Source organism: Neodiprion pinetum, chromosome 5 (assembly GCF_021155775.2).
Source record: "Neodiprion pinetum isolate iyNeoPine1 chromosome 5, iyNeoPine1.2, whole genome shotgun sequence".
Classification (NCBI taxonomy): Eukaryota; Metazoa; Arthropoda; class Insecta; order Hymenoptera; family Diprionidae; genus Neodiprion; species Neodiprion pinetum.
In genome coordinates this window covers 5,915,932-5,934,411 of record NC_060236.1, presented here as the reverse complement: position 1 = coordinate 5,934,411, position 18,480 = coordinate 5,915,932, and the positions used below count along the sequence as shown (strand labels likewise).

General features: G+C 34.1%; 3 protein-coding genes across 12 annotated transcripts in view; 2 read left to right on the top strand and 1 right to left on the bottom strand.

The window, feature by feature from the left end:
- The first annotated feature begins 34 nt into the window (after nt 1-34).
- On the top strand, nt 35-8,153 carry LOC124218878 (protein FAM117A). 3 transcript variants are annotated; one of them, XM_046625776.2, is made up of 9 exons: nt 35-484; nt 1,694-1,860; nt 1,952-2,049; nt 2,166-2,308; nt 2,473-2,639; nt 2,780-2,906; nt 3,252-3,332; nt 4,369-4,501; nt 4,762-8,153. In XM_046625776.2, the coding sequence occupies exons 1-9, from the start codon at nt 259-261 to the stop codon at nt 4,940-4,942; spliced, it is 1,323 nt and encodes a 440-aa protein (XP_046481732.1). In that variant the 5' UTR covers nt 35-258; the 3' UTR covers nt 4,943-8,153. The 3 variants fall into 3 exon arrangements, with proteins under 3 accessions (XP_046481732.1, XP_046481733.1, XP_068992834.1); XM_069136733.1 differs by lacking the exon at nt 35-484 and adding an exon at nt 781-874; XM_046625777.2 differs by lacking the exon at nt 3,252-3,332 and having other exon boundaries at nt 40-484.
- Nucleotides 8,154-10,232: 2,079 nt separating this feature from the next.
- Nucleotides 10,233-18,480, top strand: part of Echs1 (Enoyl-CoA hydratase, short chain 1) — a 32,900-nt gene continuing 24,652 nt past the window's right edge. Inside the window, exon 1 of the mRNA XM_069136729.1 lies at nt 10,233-10,260. Coding sequence (XP_068992830.1) covers nt 10,248-10,260 — 13 coding nt within the window. The 5' untranslated portion in view covers nt 10,233-10,247. The remainder of the gene's footprint in view (nt 10,261-18,480) is intronic.
- LOC124218862 (sorting nexin-29) lies at nt 10,887-18,345 on the bottom strand. Of its 8 annotated transcripts, none has more exons than XM_046625734.2 (12): nt 17,801-18,345; nt 17,209-17,471; nt 15,982-16,283; nt 15,702-15,827; nt 15,188-15,428; nt 14,929-15,061; nt 14,607-14,839; nt 14,266-14,481; nt 14,021-14,177; nt 13,752-13,892; nt 13,532-13,671; nt 10,887-13,264 (listed from the first exon to the last, which is right to left on the bottom strand). In XM_046625734.2, the coding sequence occupies exons 1-12, from the start codon at nt 17,801-17,803 to the stop codon at nt 13,177-13,179; spliced, it is 2,043 nt and encodes a 680-aa protein (XP_046481690.1). In that variant the 5' UTR covers nt 17,804-18,345; the 3' UTR covers nt 10,887-13,176. The 8 variants fall into 8 exon arrangements, with proteins under 8 accessions (XP_046481690.1, XP_046481691.1, XP_046481687.1 ...); XM_046625735.2 differs by having other exon boundaries at nt 14,607-14,848; nt 17,209-17,488; nt 17,801-18,344; XM_046625731.2 differs by having other exon boundaries at nt 14,607-14,848; nt 17,801-18,344.

The following is an 18,480-nucleotide window of genomic DNA, read 5'->3' as shown; positions in this document are numbered from 1 at the left end:
ATGCGCGTGTTGAGGCAGCAGAACATTGCAAATGACAAGACGCGTAGCGTAGAGTGTATGTATAATCGGTGCCGTGTCTAAATACGTTGTGTTAAAAGACTTTGAAAGACATAAAGGAGGCGTTAGTTTAATCGTTTATTAATCGTGTGCATAGTGTGTGGTGTGTGCGCGTGTACCTCGCCAGCGGAGGCGAGATTTTTTTAACTATAAAATATATCTACCACCCGGAGAACCGACCGCATCTGTCTACATGACAAAATGTCGGGATCGCAGCGGATGCGAAAATCCTCACCATGCTCAACGTCAAAACAGGGCCCGATGCGGGCCACTTTACCCATGAGTTCTCTCCTCAGACAAAGCAGTAGTTTGAAAAAAAGCAACAGCAACAGCCCGACCGTCTCGCCGACGAACGCGTGGCGGGCTCGCATCTCCCCCGATCAATCCTCCTCCGGGCAGCGAAGCCCTGGCTCTCTTTCCTACAAAGGTACTTTATTTTATCACTATCCGAACCCCCCCTCCGACCCCTCCTCGTATCGCTGTTTAAACAGCTCGCGTCTAACTATCACGGCTATCTATCGAATCCCTCGGATATTTACTATTTCAACCGGATATCATTCTTCCTTCGACGTATGGAAATCGAACGGGCCGATGCATCGCTATGTTACACATGCATAACCACCTCTCACACATCCGCGTCCAACTTCACGTCCCTGCAAGCGAGACTTTTACGCGTGTCTGCGCGCGTACGCGAAGCGGCCGCGTGCCTCTGTGTGCGTATACTATGCGCGTGCACACATGGTACATGTGTACCTAACTATAGTACGAGTCGCAATACTACGGATTCAATTCGTTCGTTCGAATATCCGCTTTACAAGTGACAACAATTCAATTATTTCTCATGGTGTACTCAACTTTCTCCCACACTCGACCGAACCAATTCGTTTCATTTTTCAACGTCTTTCTTTTGTTGATTTTTATTTGTAAAGACACTTCCAAGCTGCTGAATTATTTATATCGTTTTTATCGAGTTCACCTTACTCTGTTACTTGGGCATCTTATGAACTGTAAATAACATCGATGGAAAGCGTGTCGATTTGCTTTTCGAACTGGTTCTAATATTTCTAGGAAAATAACATTTCATGAACTAATCACGTACAGAATAATACATTTTTTGTAGCACAGTCTGATCCTACTCAAAGTTCCGTGTTCAAGTTTTGTTAGATGCAACATCCTACTCACGTGCGGAATAACCTCTGTTTCATTATATTCTCTAACACTTCTAATTTACCTTAGTAAGAATAGCGAATGAAATATTTATAACATCGGTCAAGTTTATACCACTTTTGGCAAAAATACTAAGCGTGGTGCAGGCCGGGATATACTTACTGAGCTCACGGTGGCACTATCACTTATCAAAAGTCTACAAGGCAAGATGCGACATTAAAAACTTGTCCAGGCTCATGAAATTACATTTTGAATACAATTAGTAATTACCGAACAGTGGATTCTATTGCACTCAAATCATATTAAATGTGTACACAGTTTTTAGCATACATTTTTATATGATACCTACCTTATTAAACACTTCCACATTAATATTTTCTGGCATGTACTGCCGGCTGACATCTTAGTAAACCGTGGCAGTCCCCGGTAGTTGAATCTGGTAATTCTAAACTTTTTTGTTGACTTGTAGCGAAGTCAAAAACGTTGAGCGGCAGGTCCAGTGAAGGTTTAAGATGCAGCAGCGGTCAAAATATCAGAAGAACGGCATCCCTCGATACTCTATACCTGAAAGGACAGTGGCCACGCGACGTCTATTACGTTCACGAAACTTTACTTTCGGTGGACAAATCCACTCAGGTAACTGTAATTTTAGCATTTTATCCGTGAAGGAAGAAACAACAACCTCTATCCATTTTTTCTAATTTGAAATAACACGTTTCTTCGTCAGACCGAGGAATGGCCTAATGAGTCGCGAAAGATGTACACCCGGCACGCTGTGGAGCAAACCACAACTGAAGAAAAATTAGAAAAGCTCATCAGGCACCGGTGAGAATAATCTGAAATATATTTATTCTTCAGGTGAAAATTGAAACACTGATTTTCTACACAGTACCGTTTGTCTCTCCTTTGCACATCGTCACGTGATTTTTATTTTGCTTCAGACTACAACGTACCAACAAGGAGGGAACAAGCAGCAGAGAAAGAACGGCTGCCTTCGGACTCATTATGCCTAGCGGGCCTCCCCCTGCCTTGGCTGGGGATCACACAGTCCCGTTGCCAAGCATCGCTTCACAAACATCCTTGTGTAAGTTTGAGTTGATCAATTTTTTAGGACAGTAATGGCTGCTGATTTAAATTTAGAGAACTGCAACAAGTAGTATCTTGATTTAAATTGTAATATTGCTTGATATTGAAAACAATTTGTTGATGTAACCTTGTACTTAATCAGTGTTTGATTTTTCTCAACAGACGGCCAATTCTATTTGAGCTTCAAAGCCAGTCCTATGAATATTCCGTTAAAACCAATGAGGCCTCCAATGCGATCCTCCATTGAAGGACTCAATCAAGAAATTGAAGGGTTGGTGCTCAAATCAGGCGGCAATACCACCGACTCGGACCAAATTGTGGAAGACAAGGTAAATCTTTCTTGAAAGTATTGTAGAATTGATATTCTATCGGGTACTGAAAAATAACAATATGCATTTTATGTACCGATTTCTATGTATTTACTTTCATAACATACGTGTTTCAATGAACTGTAATTTTTCATGTTCAGTGGTTACGATTTCGTGAACAAATCACACCTGAGGGACACCGAGCGCCTTTCCCAGATCCAAGAATTACTAGGAGTGTTAACACGCAGACGCCAGCTGGTGAAATTCACTCCAGCTCTCATTCTTCATGTAAGCATGACAATGACCAATCACTAAAAAACTAATTACTTTTCAATAAGCTCAAATTGAATCAGCACATCTAAATGTTACGCTTTGTAATTGTGAAACAAATCGTTCGTTATTAATTTTAAGAAAAATTTCGAGACCCGTTCACTTCTGTAAAAGCCATCACAATTGTAATTCAATATAACTACGTTAGTCTTTAGAAATTTTCCGACGTCTTTTGATTGATTTTTATTTTGTTTTTTAATTTATATATATACAGAGTATGTTTTGTTTTGTAATGTCGTGTAAAATTAGGGCCATATAAACACAAGTGCCGTCTAACAATAGCGTATACTCGTTACAAAACAGGCCCTTCGTCAAGGAATTCTGAGTCTTCACTGATTCTTGGTATTATGGATGCTTCCCGTTCAGCCAGTGAACTACCAACAGGTTGGCTGCTATACGACACAAACGTCCTTGAATTTCAATCATACCGGTCTCGTTTTTCTTTTTTTTCTTTTTTCTTTTTGTTTTTTTAAACTCTAACTTGCCAACTTTAATCCAACAAGACCATTTATTGGTCGACCAAAGTTTACGTTTTGATACACGTGTTTTGCTAGCATGTGCATGTTGAGAATGCATTTTGTCCGATTGCACTCAAATCGGTTGAATATCCAAAGAAAGCAACAACTTTGTCAGATGTTACATATTGAATATACTTCGGGGCAATTATCACTATCCTAGGATACCTAAATATTAAGAAACCATAACTCCTACTGTGTCAGTTTGCAGTAAATATTATAGCTTGATAATTGATCATATTGTAATGTTGATCAAGGAATAATAATGTTGAGGAATTTTCGAAAAATGATACTACTTTTACGAAACTGATTCAATCTTAAATAATATGTTCACTTGACATATCTCAGTCAACTGAGCAATGAATTTCACTCAGCAATGAATTAAACTAGATATAGAATCATCTTGAAACTCAACATAATCACTAGGCCGTGTAAGTGTTCCTCTATTTTTATGATCTCACCAGCCTCCACATTCCTCCGATCTTATCTTTGTCTTATGTTACCTCATGTGAAACTGTACAAAGCATTGTTATGAGTTCACCATACACTTTAGTAACTGCCTCTATAGCCACAACTACTACTCTCACGAGAATCGCATAAATTCCATTCCGTACTGTTTGTTTATAATATTTTCTACCGAATCGAACCTGAACAAATAGTTGTTTGATATTTTATCTCTAAATATGTGTAATCGTAATGAAGAAATCAAAGGTTTAGTCAAAAAATCATCAATTCAAGTGTCTCATACTCAATTCAGTAGTTAAAGCTACGTAAAGCATGACGTTTGTTGATTGATTTCTTTGTTTGTTCATTTTCATCTATCCATGTGGTTTTTTTCAGGAATCACAATATGACTCAGTTGTTACAAACTTATTATCTTTGTGTGTAAATTTCTGAATCCGTAGGCGGAAGTCGTGGCTCAACACCAGAACATGATAAAGACAGTCGCCCAGGCACATCACCACACATCAACAAGTTTTTGGCCAGAGAACCTCCAGATGGCTGTGAAAAAGTTAATCTAAAGTTTGAGGAAGTCAGGTAAGACGTAACTCTATACTGAAAATTTAGCAAAGTTGATAACAACTTACATTTATTTCAAAAAGAGCTGTACCAAAAAATAATTTACCGGGCTTCTAGGAGGTTGGAAGAAATATTATTATGAACCGAACGTAAAAATCTCTTATGTACTAAGCGAAATATCGATGATTAGGAGCGATGTCCGCCTCTTTACAGTTCCGCAGACTTGGAAAAATGGTAAACATGATCGTAGAATGTGATATTTATTTTCATATGCATAGGCGGCCCATGATAGACTTGAGCGAATTAGACAACTTCCCGAAGCCGAGTGTAACATTCCAGTTAAAACCAAGTTTGGGATCAGCGTTCCTGCCGTTACAACAACCGGCGAGCCCTACATTGATCGTCAGTGCATCACCCTCTCCACGTACAACACCTTCCACTCCACCCCCAAATCCGTAGTCCCAAGTCCTCTATTCTTCGGCAAGAAACGCGTAAACCTGGTTGGTTTATACTTTTTAGGGAAATGGAAAGGAAAAAAAAAAAAATATTTGAAAAAAAGTAATACGAGAAATGAAAAAAAATCTCGCGATTAGGATGATGTGTGCTTTGCTGCAAAAGCATACTTGCAACTGCAAAAAGTTACGAGCGGAACAGCCAATTCCCAGTGTAACCCATAATTTTGGGTAATAATGTGATTGTGTAACAATGAAAAGGAACAAGAAAAAAGAAAAAGCTTTATAATTACGTCAATACGAAGTATTTCAAGTAACGAAAGAATGAAATGAAACTAAGCTGCATTAATATTTGAAAAAATAATTTGTGATAAACGAAAACAACGTTTAGGAATAAACATTGTGTTCTACAGGGAAAAAGACTAAAAAAAATTGTGTATTCTAAATTTAGTGTAAAAACGTGCTAAACAACTTTAGTTTTGTATACAGGGACAAAATATTCAAAATGATGAAAAAGTATTAAATTTCAATGTGAGAAAAGAAAAAAAAATTATACAAATTCAAGCGTTATCTATATGCTTAGGTAAGCATGTTTACCCGTTTCTAATGTTTTCATAAAGCTTTCACCGGTATGAATAATCGAACCTTGTAGAGATACGATCACAATTTACAATTCCTTTTATCGTTTTGTATTATTACTTGTATGCTAAAATATTCAATAATTACAATTATCCAGGATGCCTTAAAGATCACGCGATGTGGAGGTAAATTGTTATAATTCTTTCATGTTATTATTTTCTTAATGGAAAAACTAGTAGAAAAAAAAAAAAATCAAAATTTATCATTTTCAAGTATTTTAAACATGGATCCAGGTCTTGCGCTTGTTAACTTGCCAGTTTTAGTAACAGCAAAGATAGTTTGAACATTGGATAACATCACAATATTCTGCTCTAAACCTAGCAAGCAGTACCTATACTACCATTGTCTTTCTTTCATTAAGTTTCCTAATTTTTATTTATTTTTTTTTCTTTTTCTCTTCTTTCTTCAACTCCCCATATCTTTTAAAATTTTTTTTTTTTTTACCGTTTTACTTATAAGCAATTATTATATATTTGAGTAAAAGATTGTTTAGATAGCTGTACGATTTTTAAGGCACCTTGCATTATGTTAGACTACAATCTGAATATGTACAACCAATAAAAGCATGCAATGACAGATCGATGAATGTATGACGGTGTGAATCCAATACGATATGAGATCGATATGTAGCGATTGCAAATATGACAACTGACAATATGAAGTATTGATTGAGGTAATGATTTATGGTTTTAGAAAGTATGGTATCAGGTAAGCACACAAGTGGATCCTCCAATTGGTATGTTACAGGTGTGTCTGTTTATATACTGGTGTAGATAACATTGACAAGGTGTTGTTATCTAAGAATTATGTGAATGACAGTGTGAGTGTATTATTATATCAGAATGTCATTTAAACTATCCACGAATAACGCATGCAGGCATATTCATCACTCTATAAGTAGGTAAGAAATAGATATCTTGATTATCTATATTAAACGAGCAGTTTCACCTTCAATCTTCAATGAACCGTTCCGTATTATACATGGTCCATGTAATAAGGTGTGTTTCACACTAATTTAAATCCGAATCTTAAAGTGGTTTGTGGCTTGATTTTAATTAAATGTAAAAGAAAAATGGATAAAATTTTTTCACGCTTATTAATATTGATAGGAGATATTTTTGCTGCTATCTTATTGTAAAATAAAATTTACACGAATGGCATCACCACGTGCCGAGTATTTTTCATATCTCGTATAAATGTGTGGTATAATGTAGGTATCGGTAAACATTACGGAAAAATATATACCGTTTTTCTTGAGATAGTTAAACTTTTTACGAACATTATGATGTCATAAACCTGCAATGCGAAACGTTTTTCGTGAGATAGATTAAATTATCTATTAGTATTTTCGGATATAGCTACTATTTGACGAGTTCAATTGATTTCCCTTTGCTTCATAATACACAAAGTTCTTGCAAACAATATACAGTTCTGGTTTGGCAAAATGAAACTTATTATTGGAAAAATATAATCACGGATTTCACGAAAAGCAGGCTTTTTTTTCTAAGTAATACAATAATAATACACCGTCTTATACCGCAACGTATCTAACCACGGCATTGAAAAAAAAATAAATAAATAAATAAAATAAAAATAAATGTTAACACACAAGTACCTGGCACACTGGTCTATGCTCTCTTTAAACCAGCCTACTAAGAATTTGATGCCTTAGCGTGCATAGTCGTGTGCTAATTGCACAGAGACTAATAGATACAAAGTCCCACCTTACGAAAGTGGCAAAGGTTGCTCTGATTAAAACAAATTTAATAAACCATAGCTTCGAAAATCTATAAATATTTCCTCTGCATTTAAGAATTGTATGCTAGAATATGAGGACAGGCCACCGTTGACTACTATGTGGTAAAATTGCTGTAACGTTTTTCAAATGTTGAGTGTTTGGAGGATAAAAACACAAATAAATAAACCTTTTGCTCATGTAAGGTGAGACTCTGTATTCTCAGCCTTTGTGAACTTGCCTAATGTGTTATCATTGTTGTTAATTTTTTCTTTATGTCGTTCCAAAAGGACGGATTGACATGTATAAAGACTGCTAAAAGATTACCTGTTATTTGGAAATTTCCAAAATTAAATTTAAATAAATTAGGCAAAACAATTTCGCATTGTTCACTTATTGATTAGGAGAGTGTCTTAACTCGTCCCATTCAATATTATATGATCGATGGTGACCGCTGTTTGGTACATTTTTAACATATCTAAATCAATCTGAGTATGTTTCAGAATAGCAGAATGATTATGTCAATTATACATTAATTTAACCCTAGGACTGTCCAGATATATATATATATATACACATATATATACATACATATATATACATACATATATATATATATATTGATATTGGTGCAGAAATTTGATAATTATGATACTTATTGAAATTGCGTTTTAATTTCTAAGATACTCATAAGTTTGAGTAATTTTTCAATTTAATAGAGAGCTTGTATGTTTGTATGAAAAAGAAAATACCGTGAAAAATTTATATACTTGAAGAAAAAAAAAAAAAAAAAAAATTCAGAAAATCTTTCAATCGCAGTTTTCTAATAAATATATCAAACATCTTTCACTGCTTTTTTATTGAAAAGAAACAAAAGAAACGAAGAAAGAGCAACTAATACAAAGCCCCTACGTCATACAAAATGCCCCGCTGAAATATTCAATATATCGGCATTAAATTCGTTATTATTATTATTTATTTATTTCTTTTTATTATTAAATGAACAAGGCATTGCAACTTTGGTTATCCTAGTAAGATTAAACTTTTATTTTAATTGAGCTTGATCAAAAATTTAAATTTTCAACTTATGGGAGACGAAGTCAACGTTCATTATTAATTATACGTGTAACGAATCAAACTTGGGCATGCATCTACATAAAGTCTAAAATACTTTTTATAATAATACTTATTTGATGGATGCACTATAAGGGGAAAAAAGTATCCATTATCTAAAATGATTGACTGATATCACACGTTGCTTTGTCTATTTCTTAGAAAGTAGCAATTTCCAGGTATACGTATTTGACAAACTACCTTGTGGAATAATATCCTTTTACCAACACACCTGTAGCTCACTACTTTGCAGTAAGATATTATATGATACATTTTCAAAACTGTACAAGTTATATAAAATATGTAACTCCGCGTGTCTGTACTTCTCCTACTCTAGTCCGTCCTAGGGCTAAATCAAAATTAGTCAGTTGAATGAATTAGTGAGTACGCTATATCGTAATTTAAAGTATAAATACAACAAGGCGTGCGTACCTCTGGATTGGAATATAGAGACGGGAAAAAGTGAATAATTCTGTTTTGAAATACTGCACGTTGCCCGCTCATAGATTTGTTCTTTAATCAACGCAAAGTGAGGAAACTGGCTCAAACTTTGTCCCATCTAACTTATGTACTGCAACAACAGTATTATTAAACCTCTATATTCAAATCTGGAATCGCTCCTATTCACAAAACTAACATTAGGTTTTAATTTGGCTGCAGGGTTGAGTCGAAAGATGCAACTTTTGCATTGGAAAGCGAGAATGTTCAATTTGATTATTAATTGTTACACTTTCATTATCAATTATGACGAAAGAAAACGTATTATTCGTTACAACAAAGAGATGAAACTTTTTATCATCTTTTCCTAACTTGGGTAATTTCTAGTTTTTTTTTTTCTTACTTTCTTTCTTTTTCTCTCTCAAATATTTTACAGCAGAATTAGATCTTAGCTCTCACGTTTGGCTGAATAAATATTTTCTAATAAACATTCAAAGTTTAATAGCCAAAGCCAACTAAGTTAGCTTACAGTACAAATGATGATCACTCGCAGTCACATTGCGAGCGATGTTAAAATGTGTTTTTAAAACTGTAGTTATATATGACTTTTTTTCTCATTTTTTTATTTTCTAATTTTATTTTATTAACATATACAAATCTATGACGATTGTTTATTTAAAATGTTTTTATATTTCGTGTCACGTAAACATATTTCAAATCGTCTTGATTAACAGCGAGTGTAATATCTTATCTTTAGGTTCATAAGAAGAGGTACCCCTGTGCCTGATAGTGTTAACACGGACAGATCAATGTCTGGAAAACTATATGATTAGCATGCACATGATGCGTAACGAAAAGGAGTAAGTGAATGTGTGTGTGTGTGTGTGTGTGAGAACATTTTTTATTTTTTTTTAATTTTTTTATATATATATTTTTTTTATACGTATATAAACTGGGACATTATGAGCGGGATATAGTATATTATTGATGTATACGGAGTAAAAGACATGATCACGTACAGTAAGTAACAATGGGGACTAAGTTGTGTGAAAGCAACCGAATCTGAGTAAGGCTTGAAAATTTCCGAAATTTTTTCATCATTCAATTAATCATTCCACTGTTGATTTTTTTTTTTTTTTACTATTAATAAAATCGTTTGACTTAATTTCGACGAAGCATTTACTTATACATGTAGAAACGTTTTTTTCCAAAAAATTTATTTGCACTAAGTTTGAACGTTTCTTTAAATTTCCTTCATTTTTTTTTATCTCTTTAAATGATTCGATTGGTTTTCCAATATAATGTATATATTGTACAACCCTGACACGTCTTTTTCACTCTTAAGTTTGCAGAGCCGTAAATCGTTTTGAGATTGCTATATGTCTTTATGTTTTATTCATGTGTCATATTAGTTTGCATTAAACCCCTCTACAATAATGCTGCTTGACGTGTTTAACGATGACAATTCATGGAAAACATACATTTTCAGCAGTATTGTACAATGGCTTTTGATACATGTAGCGAACACTAGATTTTTCATATATTTTTTATTTTTAAAGTACCTGCAGTTTTGTGAAAAGTAAAGAGAGACTTGAGACAGTTTAGCTACTAAATTTAACTCGGTATAAAAAGGATTGTCAACAAGTGACGATAAAAAAAAAACAACTTATATTCGACAAGAACCAGTTGAAAATACAGAAAGTAATGCATAAATAATATTGATAAAATACAGTATTTAAAACAAACAAACAAAAAAATAAATAATTATAATTTTTACATTCTGTACCATGTATTATAAGTAGATCTGCGGGTATTTTAAAATTTTTCTTTTTCTTAGTTTTAATAATTTTAATAATCGCTTTGTTAGTAAAGCGGAAAGATTATTTCTTTTTTTTTCATTCACCGTACACGTATACGTACTTATATACGTGTATATTTATATATACGTATATGTGTATAGAATAATGTATAAATGCAACATACCTAATAAAAAATACTCTCTTATTCGCCACTTTCCACTCAAGCCTTCACCTATTATCTAATATTTTTTGTATTTCCATTCTAATTTTTATAATATTTTTGTTTTTTTTTTCCCAATTTTTGCATATTATTACAATAATATAATGTATGTACTTGTACTATAGTTTTCTTTTTTTAAATAGGTAGATAGATAGGTAGATAGATACACAGATAGATAGATAGATAGATAGAATAATTTCAGTTTTCAACTTGACACTACGCTGGTTAAGAAATGAATGAAAAAAATAAAGAAAACAACCAGAAAGAATCACCTTTTTACAAGTACTCAAACAAATTTTCATATACTGACGCAATGTTAAATGAGAATAAAAAACGGTGATGCAACATAGTTCGTATAACATATAGCCTTACGAGAGTTTCTTTTTGTATTCATTAGTTACACATAATAATAATAATAATAATAACAACAACAATAATAATAATAAGGATAATATACACTGGTATTATATTCTACGCAACCTTTAATCTCAATATGGAAAGGTGAGCTTAGTTTGATTCATACTTATATTATGTAATAATAATAATAATAATAACAACAACAACAATTCGTCATTGCTTTATTTAATTTACTTGTATGACTATCGAATAATGATGAATAAGTAGAAGAATCGATCCACCGGTCACAAAAATTCATTTTCATATACTTTACAGGTAAACAAATATGTAGTATCCTTTGATCTCAGAAGCAGCGTTTGACCTTACCTCTCCATAGTGGGACTTTTCTGCGCAACTTGTTAAACGTATGGTTCTTTATATACAATTAGTTTTATCATTATTATTTATCAGCATAAAAATGTATGTACTTGTTCCAATAATAATAACAATTATGCACTTTTATTTTTTATCATAAAGTATGATATTTAAATGAAAAAAGTGTACCTTTTTATATTACTATTAAGTCGCCTTACATAAAGAGAAGAAAATGATTGAAAAAATGGAGGAAAAAAAAAATAATAAATAAAATTGACCAATTTCATGGAATTTTCCGATGTATATTATATTTATGTACCACTTTGTCTCGTTTTTTTTTTTCTCATTCTAAATCGTGTTTTATCGTCAACGCCGTTATTACCATTTGTATTATATTTAATATGATATTCATACAAAACCAAAATACTGATTACAAAAACTCGTATCATAATAATAGACAACATATATTATATTGATAATTTAAATAACAGTCTGGTTCATTATTATTATTATTATTATTTTGTTCGTGGCTACATCTCGTTAGGGCAAGTGCCAATGTACTGTTTCATACTACATTCAACAATTTCATTTCATTTTGTTAAATTCAATTGGTTTTAGTTTCTTTTCTAATTTATGAGCTTTGAACTGAATCATTTCCAAAAGCACCGCGTGGGGGGACTTGACCAGAAATTATGAAGAATGAAATTGCTAATATAGCCAGTTATTTTAACTTCCGTGACATTTTTTAATTGAATTATTATAGTTATAATCAAATTTGGGTGCTTTGATTTGTTTATTAGAATAAACAAGCGATACTTCGAGATTTCGTCCTCTGTTGGCCGAAGATCGAGCGAATTATATAAAGAGGGTTCGCCTCGTCGGGACATCCATTTAAGCACTCCACTCTGGTGGTTTATATAATATTGTATATTTACAATTTGTTTTTGTTTTTTGGTTTTTTTTTCTAATGGAACAATTTAATTGCGGTAATAGAAGTTACGCAGTTGTTGTTTCGACTACCAGGAAAACGCGGTAATAATTTTTACAAACTGTTTAACGACCTATCAACAAGACGAGATGAGACAGACTAAAAATAAAGAGTTGACATAACTCTAATGCTGGAATGTAACGTATCTTACGCGGCATGTGTTTAATAGTAGCAAAACTTGTAAACACTTGTTTATTAAATTATTATCCTTCTTTTAGGAGAAACGTAAAAAAAATCAGTTAGATATTGGGCAGTTAAAATTTACACAGGCCTTTATTCTGTAAAACCTATGTGTGGTAGCATGGGACTTTGTAAATTATACATGATGCAAGAACTACGTTTAGAGTTGAAACCACAAATACAAATTAAACATAAAATATCTGATAAGTGCATGGGGTCACTGTGTTTTTAATCAATAGAAAACAGAAGCAATAAAATATAGTGTATCCTCTTTAGTATAACTATCGAAAACATGTAGGTGATTCGCCCTTGTATAAAACACCAATTTTCAAATATTTTCCATTACGAACAGTAGTCAACTATATGTAAATTATGAATTCGTTATGTTATGTACAAATTATCTAGGTATACGTATTAATTATAGTCCTGTATACTGAGGTGACGTTGAGAACGTGTTTCTCGTCGAATTTCCTTTTTTTCTTGAATCGTCGTTGTTTGGAAGATCACTGTGAAACAGTGGACATAAAAATATACTAGATACTGGCAATCATCGTTATACTTTTGAATAAAATATCTTGTATCAGATCTGTACAATGATTTACCTATTTACATTACAGACGATAATAATAACAGAGATAACAGTACTTAACTGGTATGATTTACATCGTACAATTTTGTATTCATGGATTTAGTGTACTCTCAGAGACTAGTCATCACTCCACATACACTCGCGTGAAGTTATAAGTCACAAGACATCTTTTAAATTAGCTCACCCAAAAAAAGGCATCAACGATACAAGAGTTTGTCTGCTTGGTCTAGCCGCAAATGCTGGAGAACAATGAGCTAACCGGCCAACAACTCTTCTTAACCATTGCTGTAGCCTTAGACGTCGCTCCTCTACGAATTTAGCGTCCTATTGAACAAATGATATAACTATTAGAGCATGAAATGTACATTTAGAGCCGTATTAATAGTTGGGAAAATTGTTTTTACTTTGTTTCCTATTGTCTTTTTGGGAGGGAATTCAAACGTTGTCACGATAGCATCGTGTTTTTTGAGTTCTTTGTGAAGTGAGTAGAATTGCGCATACCGTCTGTAGATATTCCATTCCGTGTCCCTAATACGTACGTATATCTGAAACCATATCACTTTCATTTACTCTGACTTATGCAGATAATATTGAAATGACTTGAAGCATGAATTTCCTATTTGTTCGTGTCACTTATTTTGTATCTTATCAGTAATTCTTTACGAACAGGTACCTGGTAAACATGATGAATATCCGATGATTGCCCAGTCAAAAAAGCAGATGGCACCCATATATGTATGAGACAGGGTGGTTCCATTGGCAGTCCATCTTCACTCAATGGTCCTCGAAGGCATTCCAATTCGGCTTGCAGTAATTTGACCAGCCTATCCCTATGTAAACAAGGATTAGCATTTACAGGCGTGTTCGCTCAATTATTTTTGTTTTCCACACAGATATGGTGGTTGTATGTCTAAATACCTGTTAGTTAATTGCATAGTCAGTCTGGCATTGAATTCCATTAGTTCTGCATGCATTTCGGCTACTTGCACCAGTTTATCTTGATATTGTTGTGCCTCGTTATGATAATCTAATGAATGATCTTCTTCTGACACGGTAGTAGAGTCGGAATCTCTTCGAAGCATTTGAACTGCGGTGACATACTTTCTCAGTTGTTGCCTGAGCAATTGATTTTCTCTGTACATTCACAGTGAGCAACAAATTATTTTCAAATCATACAGATATCAAATTAATCAAACACAGGTAATATGTACGAGATTAAGCTTGAGCTCTCAGTTAACCAATGGCAAGACAAGAGTCACCTGTGCAATGCTTGCAGCTGCAAATCATGCCTCTCAACTTGATCCTGGTGTTGCCTCTGAAAACGGGCCAGCTGTAATCTACTGCCTGTCGCATCTTCTTTAGCTTGGTCGAGTAGTTCGGCTAAGGCAAGTAGCCTGATGCGTAGAGTCTCAATATCAAGATTCTCCATATCTTTCTGTATTTCTAAACCAGTTGGTGGTTCAATAGCTTCTACCGCAGCCTCTGTCACCTCCTGTAAATCCTACATTAAAATAAAATCGACGTTCTCCACAGTGCGTGCATGCTTTTAACTGAACAAAGAATCTGCACAATCATGCTTACATCGGAGTAACTTGGAGGGGTGACGAGTAAGTCCTCGAGATTTGGCTCCTCGGTAGGTGATACTGGCACTAGTCCCCGCATACTTCCAACGTCAGTTAAGGGAGTCAGAACTCTTTCCTCTTCTACGGACTCACTGCACGAAATTCAGAAATGTTATTTTTTTATCAAAAGCTGAGTCACACTTTATCTCTTTCATTGAAATATAGAAGAGGATACTAATTCATGTACATGAGAATTATTGGTAATGTCCATATCTCACTTTTGCCATTCAACCGTTGTGTTATTTTGCTCAACAGTTGAACCATCGGAATCAGGCTGACCTTCGAGCAAATAGTCTTTAACCGACATCATAGTTGGTGAACTTAAACAAGTCGGAGGTGCACTGACAGACACGTCCACGTTTATAATTTCGCTTTCCTGACCGTTGTCGTCATCATCAAATGAGATTATATGAGTGCGTACCTTTTTCTTGCGTTTTTCGTGATCAATTTTGGAAGAATCTAAACAATGCAAAGTGTGTTCTCATGCTTTTACCAATCCCGCTGTACAATAAACTAAGCAATCGAAATATTATTACAATTGATACAATGTGACGAGACATGTCACAAAATTCAAACACATTTCTTTGTAATAAAACCAAGAGTACCAAGTTTGAATTTTGGTACGATATCCAAATAGCAAGTAATAGAAGTCAAAATTTTTAATTACATTCATTCTAGACAAAACGGCTTATAAATGCTAGATTCAACTGTACTTAGAAACGAATGTAATACCTGGAAGTATTGTTGGAATAATTGGTTCAGACTGTGATATACTGCAACCTGCAATTTGTCCTTCCTTACTGTAGTCATCAAGGTTCTCATTATCTATCCGTATAGCAAATAATATTGTCCCCAGACCTAATAGTTCACGAAAGAAATATTTATAATCAACAGTTGTCACAAATTCACAAGCCTGAACAGATCGTCGAAAGGTAAAAATACTTTGGCAGCTATCATTCGCAAGAAAGTTTTTAATTATCAGATATATAAATAATTCATAGTTGAAAACTACCTGCAGCTACATTAGGTAGGACTGAGGATCTTTCTTGGTCTAATAAAAATGCCCAATCTTCGTAAAAGGGGGATAAATTTTCGGGACTGATTATAGAGTGCAAATGTCTCTCAAGGGATTTCTCATTCAGAGCAGCTCTGAGCCATGCTCTACCTCGTCCCAAATCTGTGCAAACTTTTCTGAGCACACTGAAGCGCTCTTGTTCGTGCCAAGTAAGCTGTTCTCTAATGCAAGGCCAGAATGTTGCCTCTTGGGCTATACTAGTTTTGTATAAGCCACCTGACACTAAGTCTGAAACGTGCCTGGAATTAGAAAAAATTGTATACGTTATTCCAATGTCTGCTTAGATTCTTTGCCAAAATGTTTACAGTTTTATATTCATAATTGCCTAATGTTTTCCAAGTTTTGTTAGGTCACTGCACTCGATAGAATTTACTTAAAATGTAAAAAAACATACAAATTTGATGAAGCAAGTTTCAGTAAAAAAGGATAAGAGAAACAATGATAATGAATAAACAGTATATTGACATTTAGAAAATAAATTACATCGTGTATTAATTACAATATGAAGTCGAGCTCCTCGCATTATGGTGGATGAATTTCCTTGAATTTTGCTACATCGATAAAACTATGGCTCAAGTTCATATTCCGATATTTATTTCTTCTCCTGGTTTGCAATTTTTTTAGTAGATACCGATGTGTGATTCATAAACAGGAAATAATGAGATTGCCTCGTCGGCATTAGTCATTAAGGAAATTCATCAATCAACAATTGCGAAGTTTCAACCAGTCAACTTCAAGCTACGCAACAATAATAAACGTGGAACAAAACTATTCTTCGATAGTATATACTTGACATTTTCATGCTATGACAGATTTTTAGGTTAGTGACGCATGTGTTACATGTTTCTTCAATTTCCCTTCATTTGATCCTGACTATGTTACTATTTATGTTTACAATATTGATACGATATGTATATCTTTGAGCTGAAATCAAGGAAAAATCAAAAAACAAGTAACACATGCACGACTAACCTAAAAGCCAGTCATTGATAACTAACAAAGAACAGTTTTATTCACTTTTTTTTACTGTTGTATAGCCAGGACCTGTCGAAATGTCGAAAATGTTAAACAAACAATTTATTCAACGGTAAACACCGACGAAGCAATCCTTTTCAATCAATATCATCTTGGCTGAAAAACTCTGCGAATTAAAAGTAAACTTACCTAAGTGCTGAATTTAATTTATCTGTACGATTAGCACGTAATCCATGATTAAAAATCGACTCAAACATGTAACATAAGAGATTAACACAAGCATCAGAATCAGTGGCCAATTCTGCTCGTCCGCCGAATCTGAGATGGCATTTTTTAGCAGCAGCCAACAAGTCCTCTTGTAGTTTTTGTCTGTCGGTTACATGATCGCATTCTGGAGTGGTTTCTGACAAATTATTCGCCCCGGGGACTATAGCTGACATCATACGAAGAGCCTATAAAATGATGCTTACTAAAACATGAAAGAAATTTGCTATTGCCAATATATTCTAAGTCTGACAAAAGAAAAAGTTGAGAAGTAAGATCGGAATGTAAATTGTTGTACTCGGTGATGTTTGTTTTTTAGATGGTTTCTTTTTTATTAGAGAATATAATTTAAATACCATTCCGAGAATGAGAAGTTAACAGGAACTGGCGATAAATCTTACTGTTAACTGCAATAAATTGGCTCGCATAATTTATTTGCCAAATTTCATGTCATCTGTGGTCAAGGACACAAAACACACAATATATACATCGAATGGTAATCGTAATCAATACCAACCATTTAGATTGAACAACAATAGTCGAAGCTTAACGATATAAATGTCAAGGATTCACTATAATCGAAACAAAAGGTGAAAAAAAAATAAATAAATAGGACGACGACGCACAAGAGTCAATCAGCGATACTCCGTGATGATAACATTCCAATTGTCCTCCGTGAGCTACCACACAACATAACCACCATAACCACAACGCCGATAATCTGTGGTAAAACTAGTTAAAATATACCTGTCGAAGATAATCGTTTACATCGACCACCGCGATAAAATAATAATTAATGTATCACTGGACACAGAGCCATCGGGAGCAATTGAATTTTTCCACTGCGGGGGGCGGTATTCACTTGAGAGTTGAAACCGTACTCCAGATAAGTAGATCCGAAATGATTCAAAGCATTATCTCTATGTGTCCTCAGTCTTCCAATCTCCCAAAGCGTTGGACTACAGCGTGATAGAAATCACGGCAGAAAATCTCAATGTCAACAGATAACTATGGTGTTTTACATCTTAATTTCACGATACATGCTAACAAAACTTAACTGGATTTCCCCTGATATAATATAATGTTCATTGGAAATGCTTAGACACTAAGAAAATTGCAGAGATAACTCAGTGGGAAATGGAGAGACTATCGTTAACTGGACAATTCTCTATATCACCAGCGGTAGCGAGATACGTC

What these genes read in the sequence shown, in the direction of transcription:
- LOC124218878 (XM_046625776.2), top strand. Translation starts at nt 259, where the DNA reads ATGTCGGGATCGCAGCGGATGCGAAAATCCTCACCATGCTCAACGTCA. An exon ending in TGGCTCTCTTTCCTACAAAG is followed by an intron (nt 485 to 1,693) that starts GTACTTTATTTT and finishes GTTGACTTGTAG; the next exon opens with CGAAGTCAAAAACGTTGAGC. An exon ending in CTAAAGTTTGAGGAAGTCAG is followed by an intron (nt 4,502 to 4,761) that starts GTAAGACGTAAC and finishes TCATATGCATAG; the next exon opens with GCGGCCCATGATAGACTTGA.
- LOC124218862 (XM_046625731.2), bottom strand. An exon ending in AAATTAAATTCAGCACTTAG is followed by an intron (nt 16,284 to 17,208) that starts GTAAGTTTACTT and finishes TTCTAATTCCAG; the next exon opens with GCACGTTTCAGACTTAGTGT. An exon ending in TCGTTGATGCCTTTTTTTGG is followed by an intron (nt 13,265 to 13,531) that starts GTGAGCTAATTT and finishes ACTGTTTCACAG; the next exon opens with TGATCTTCCAAACAACGACG.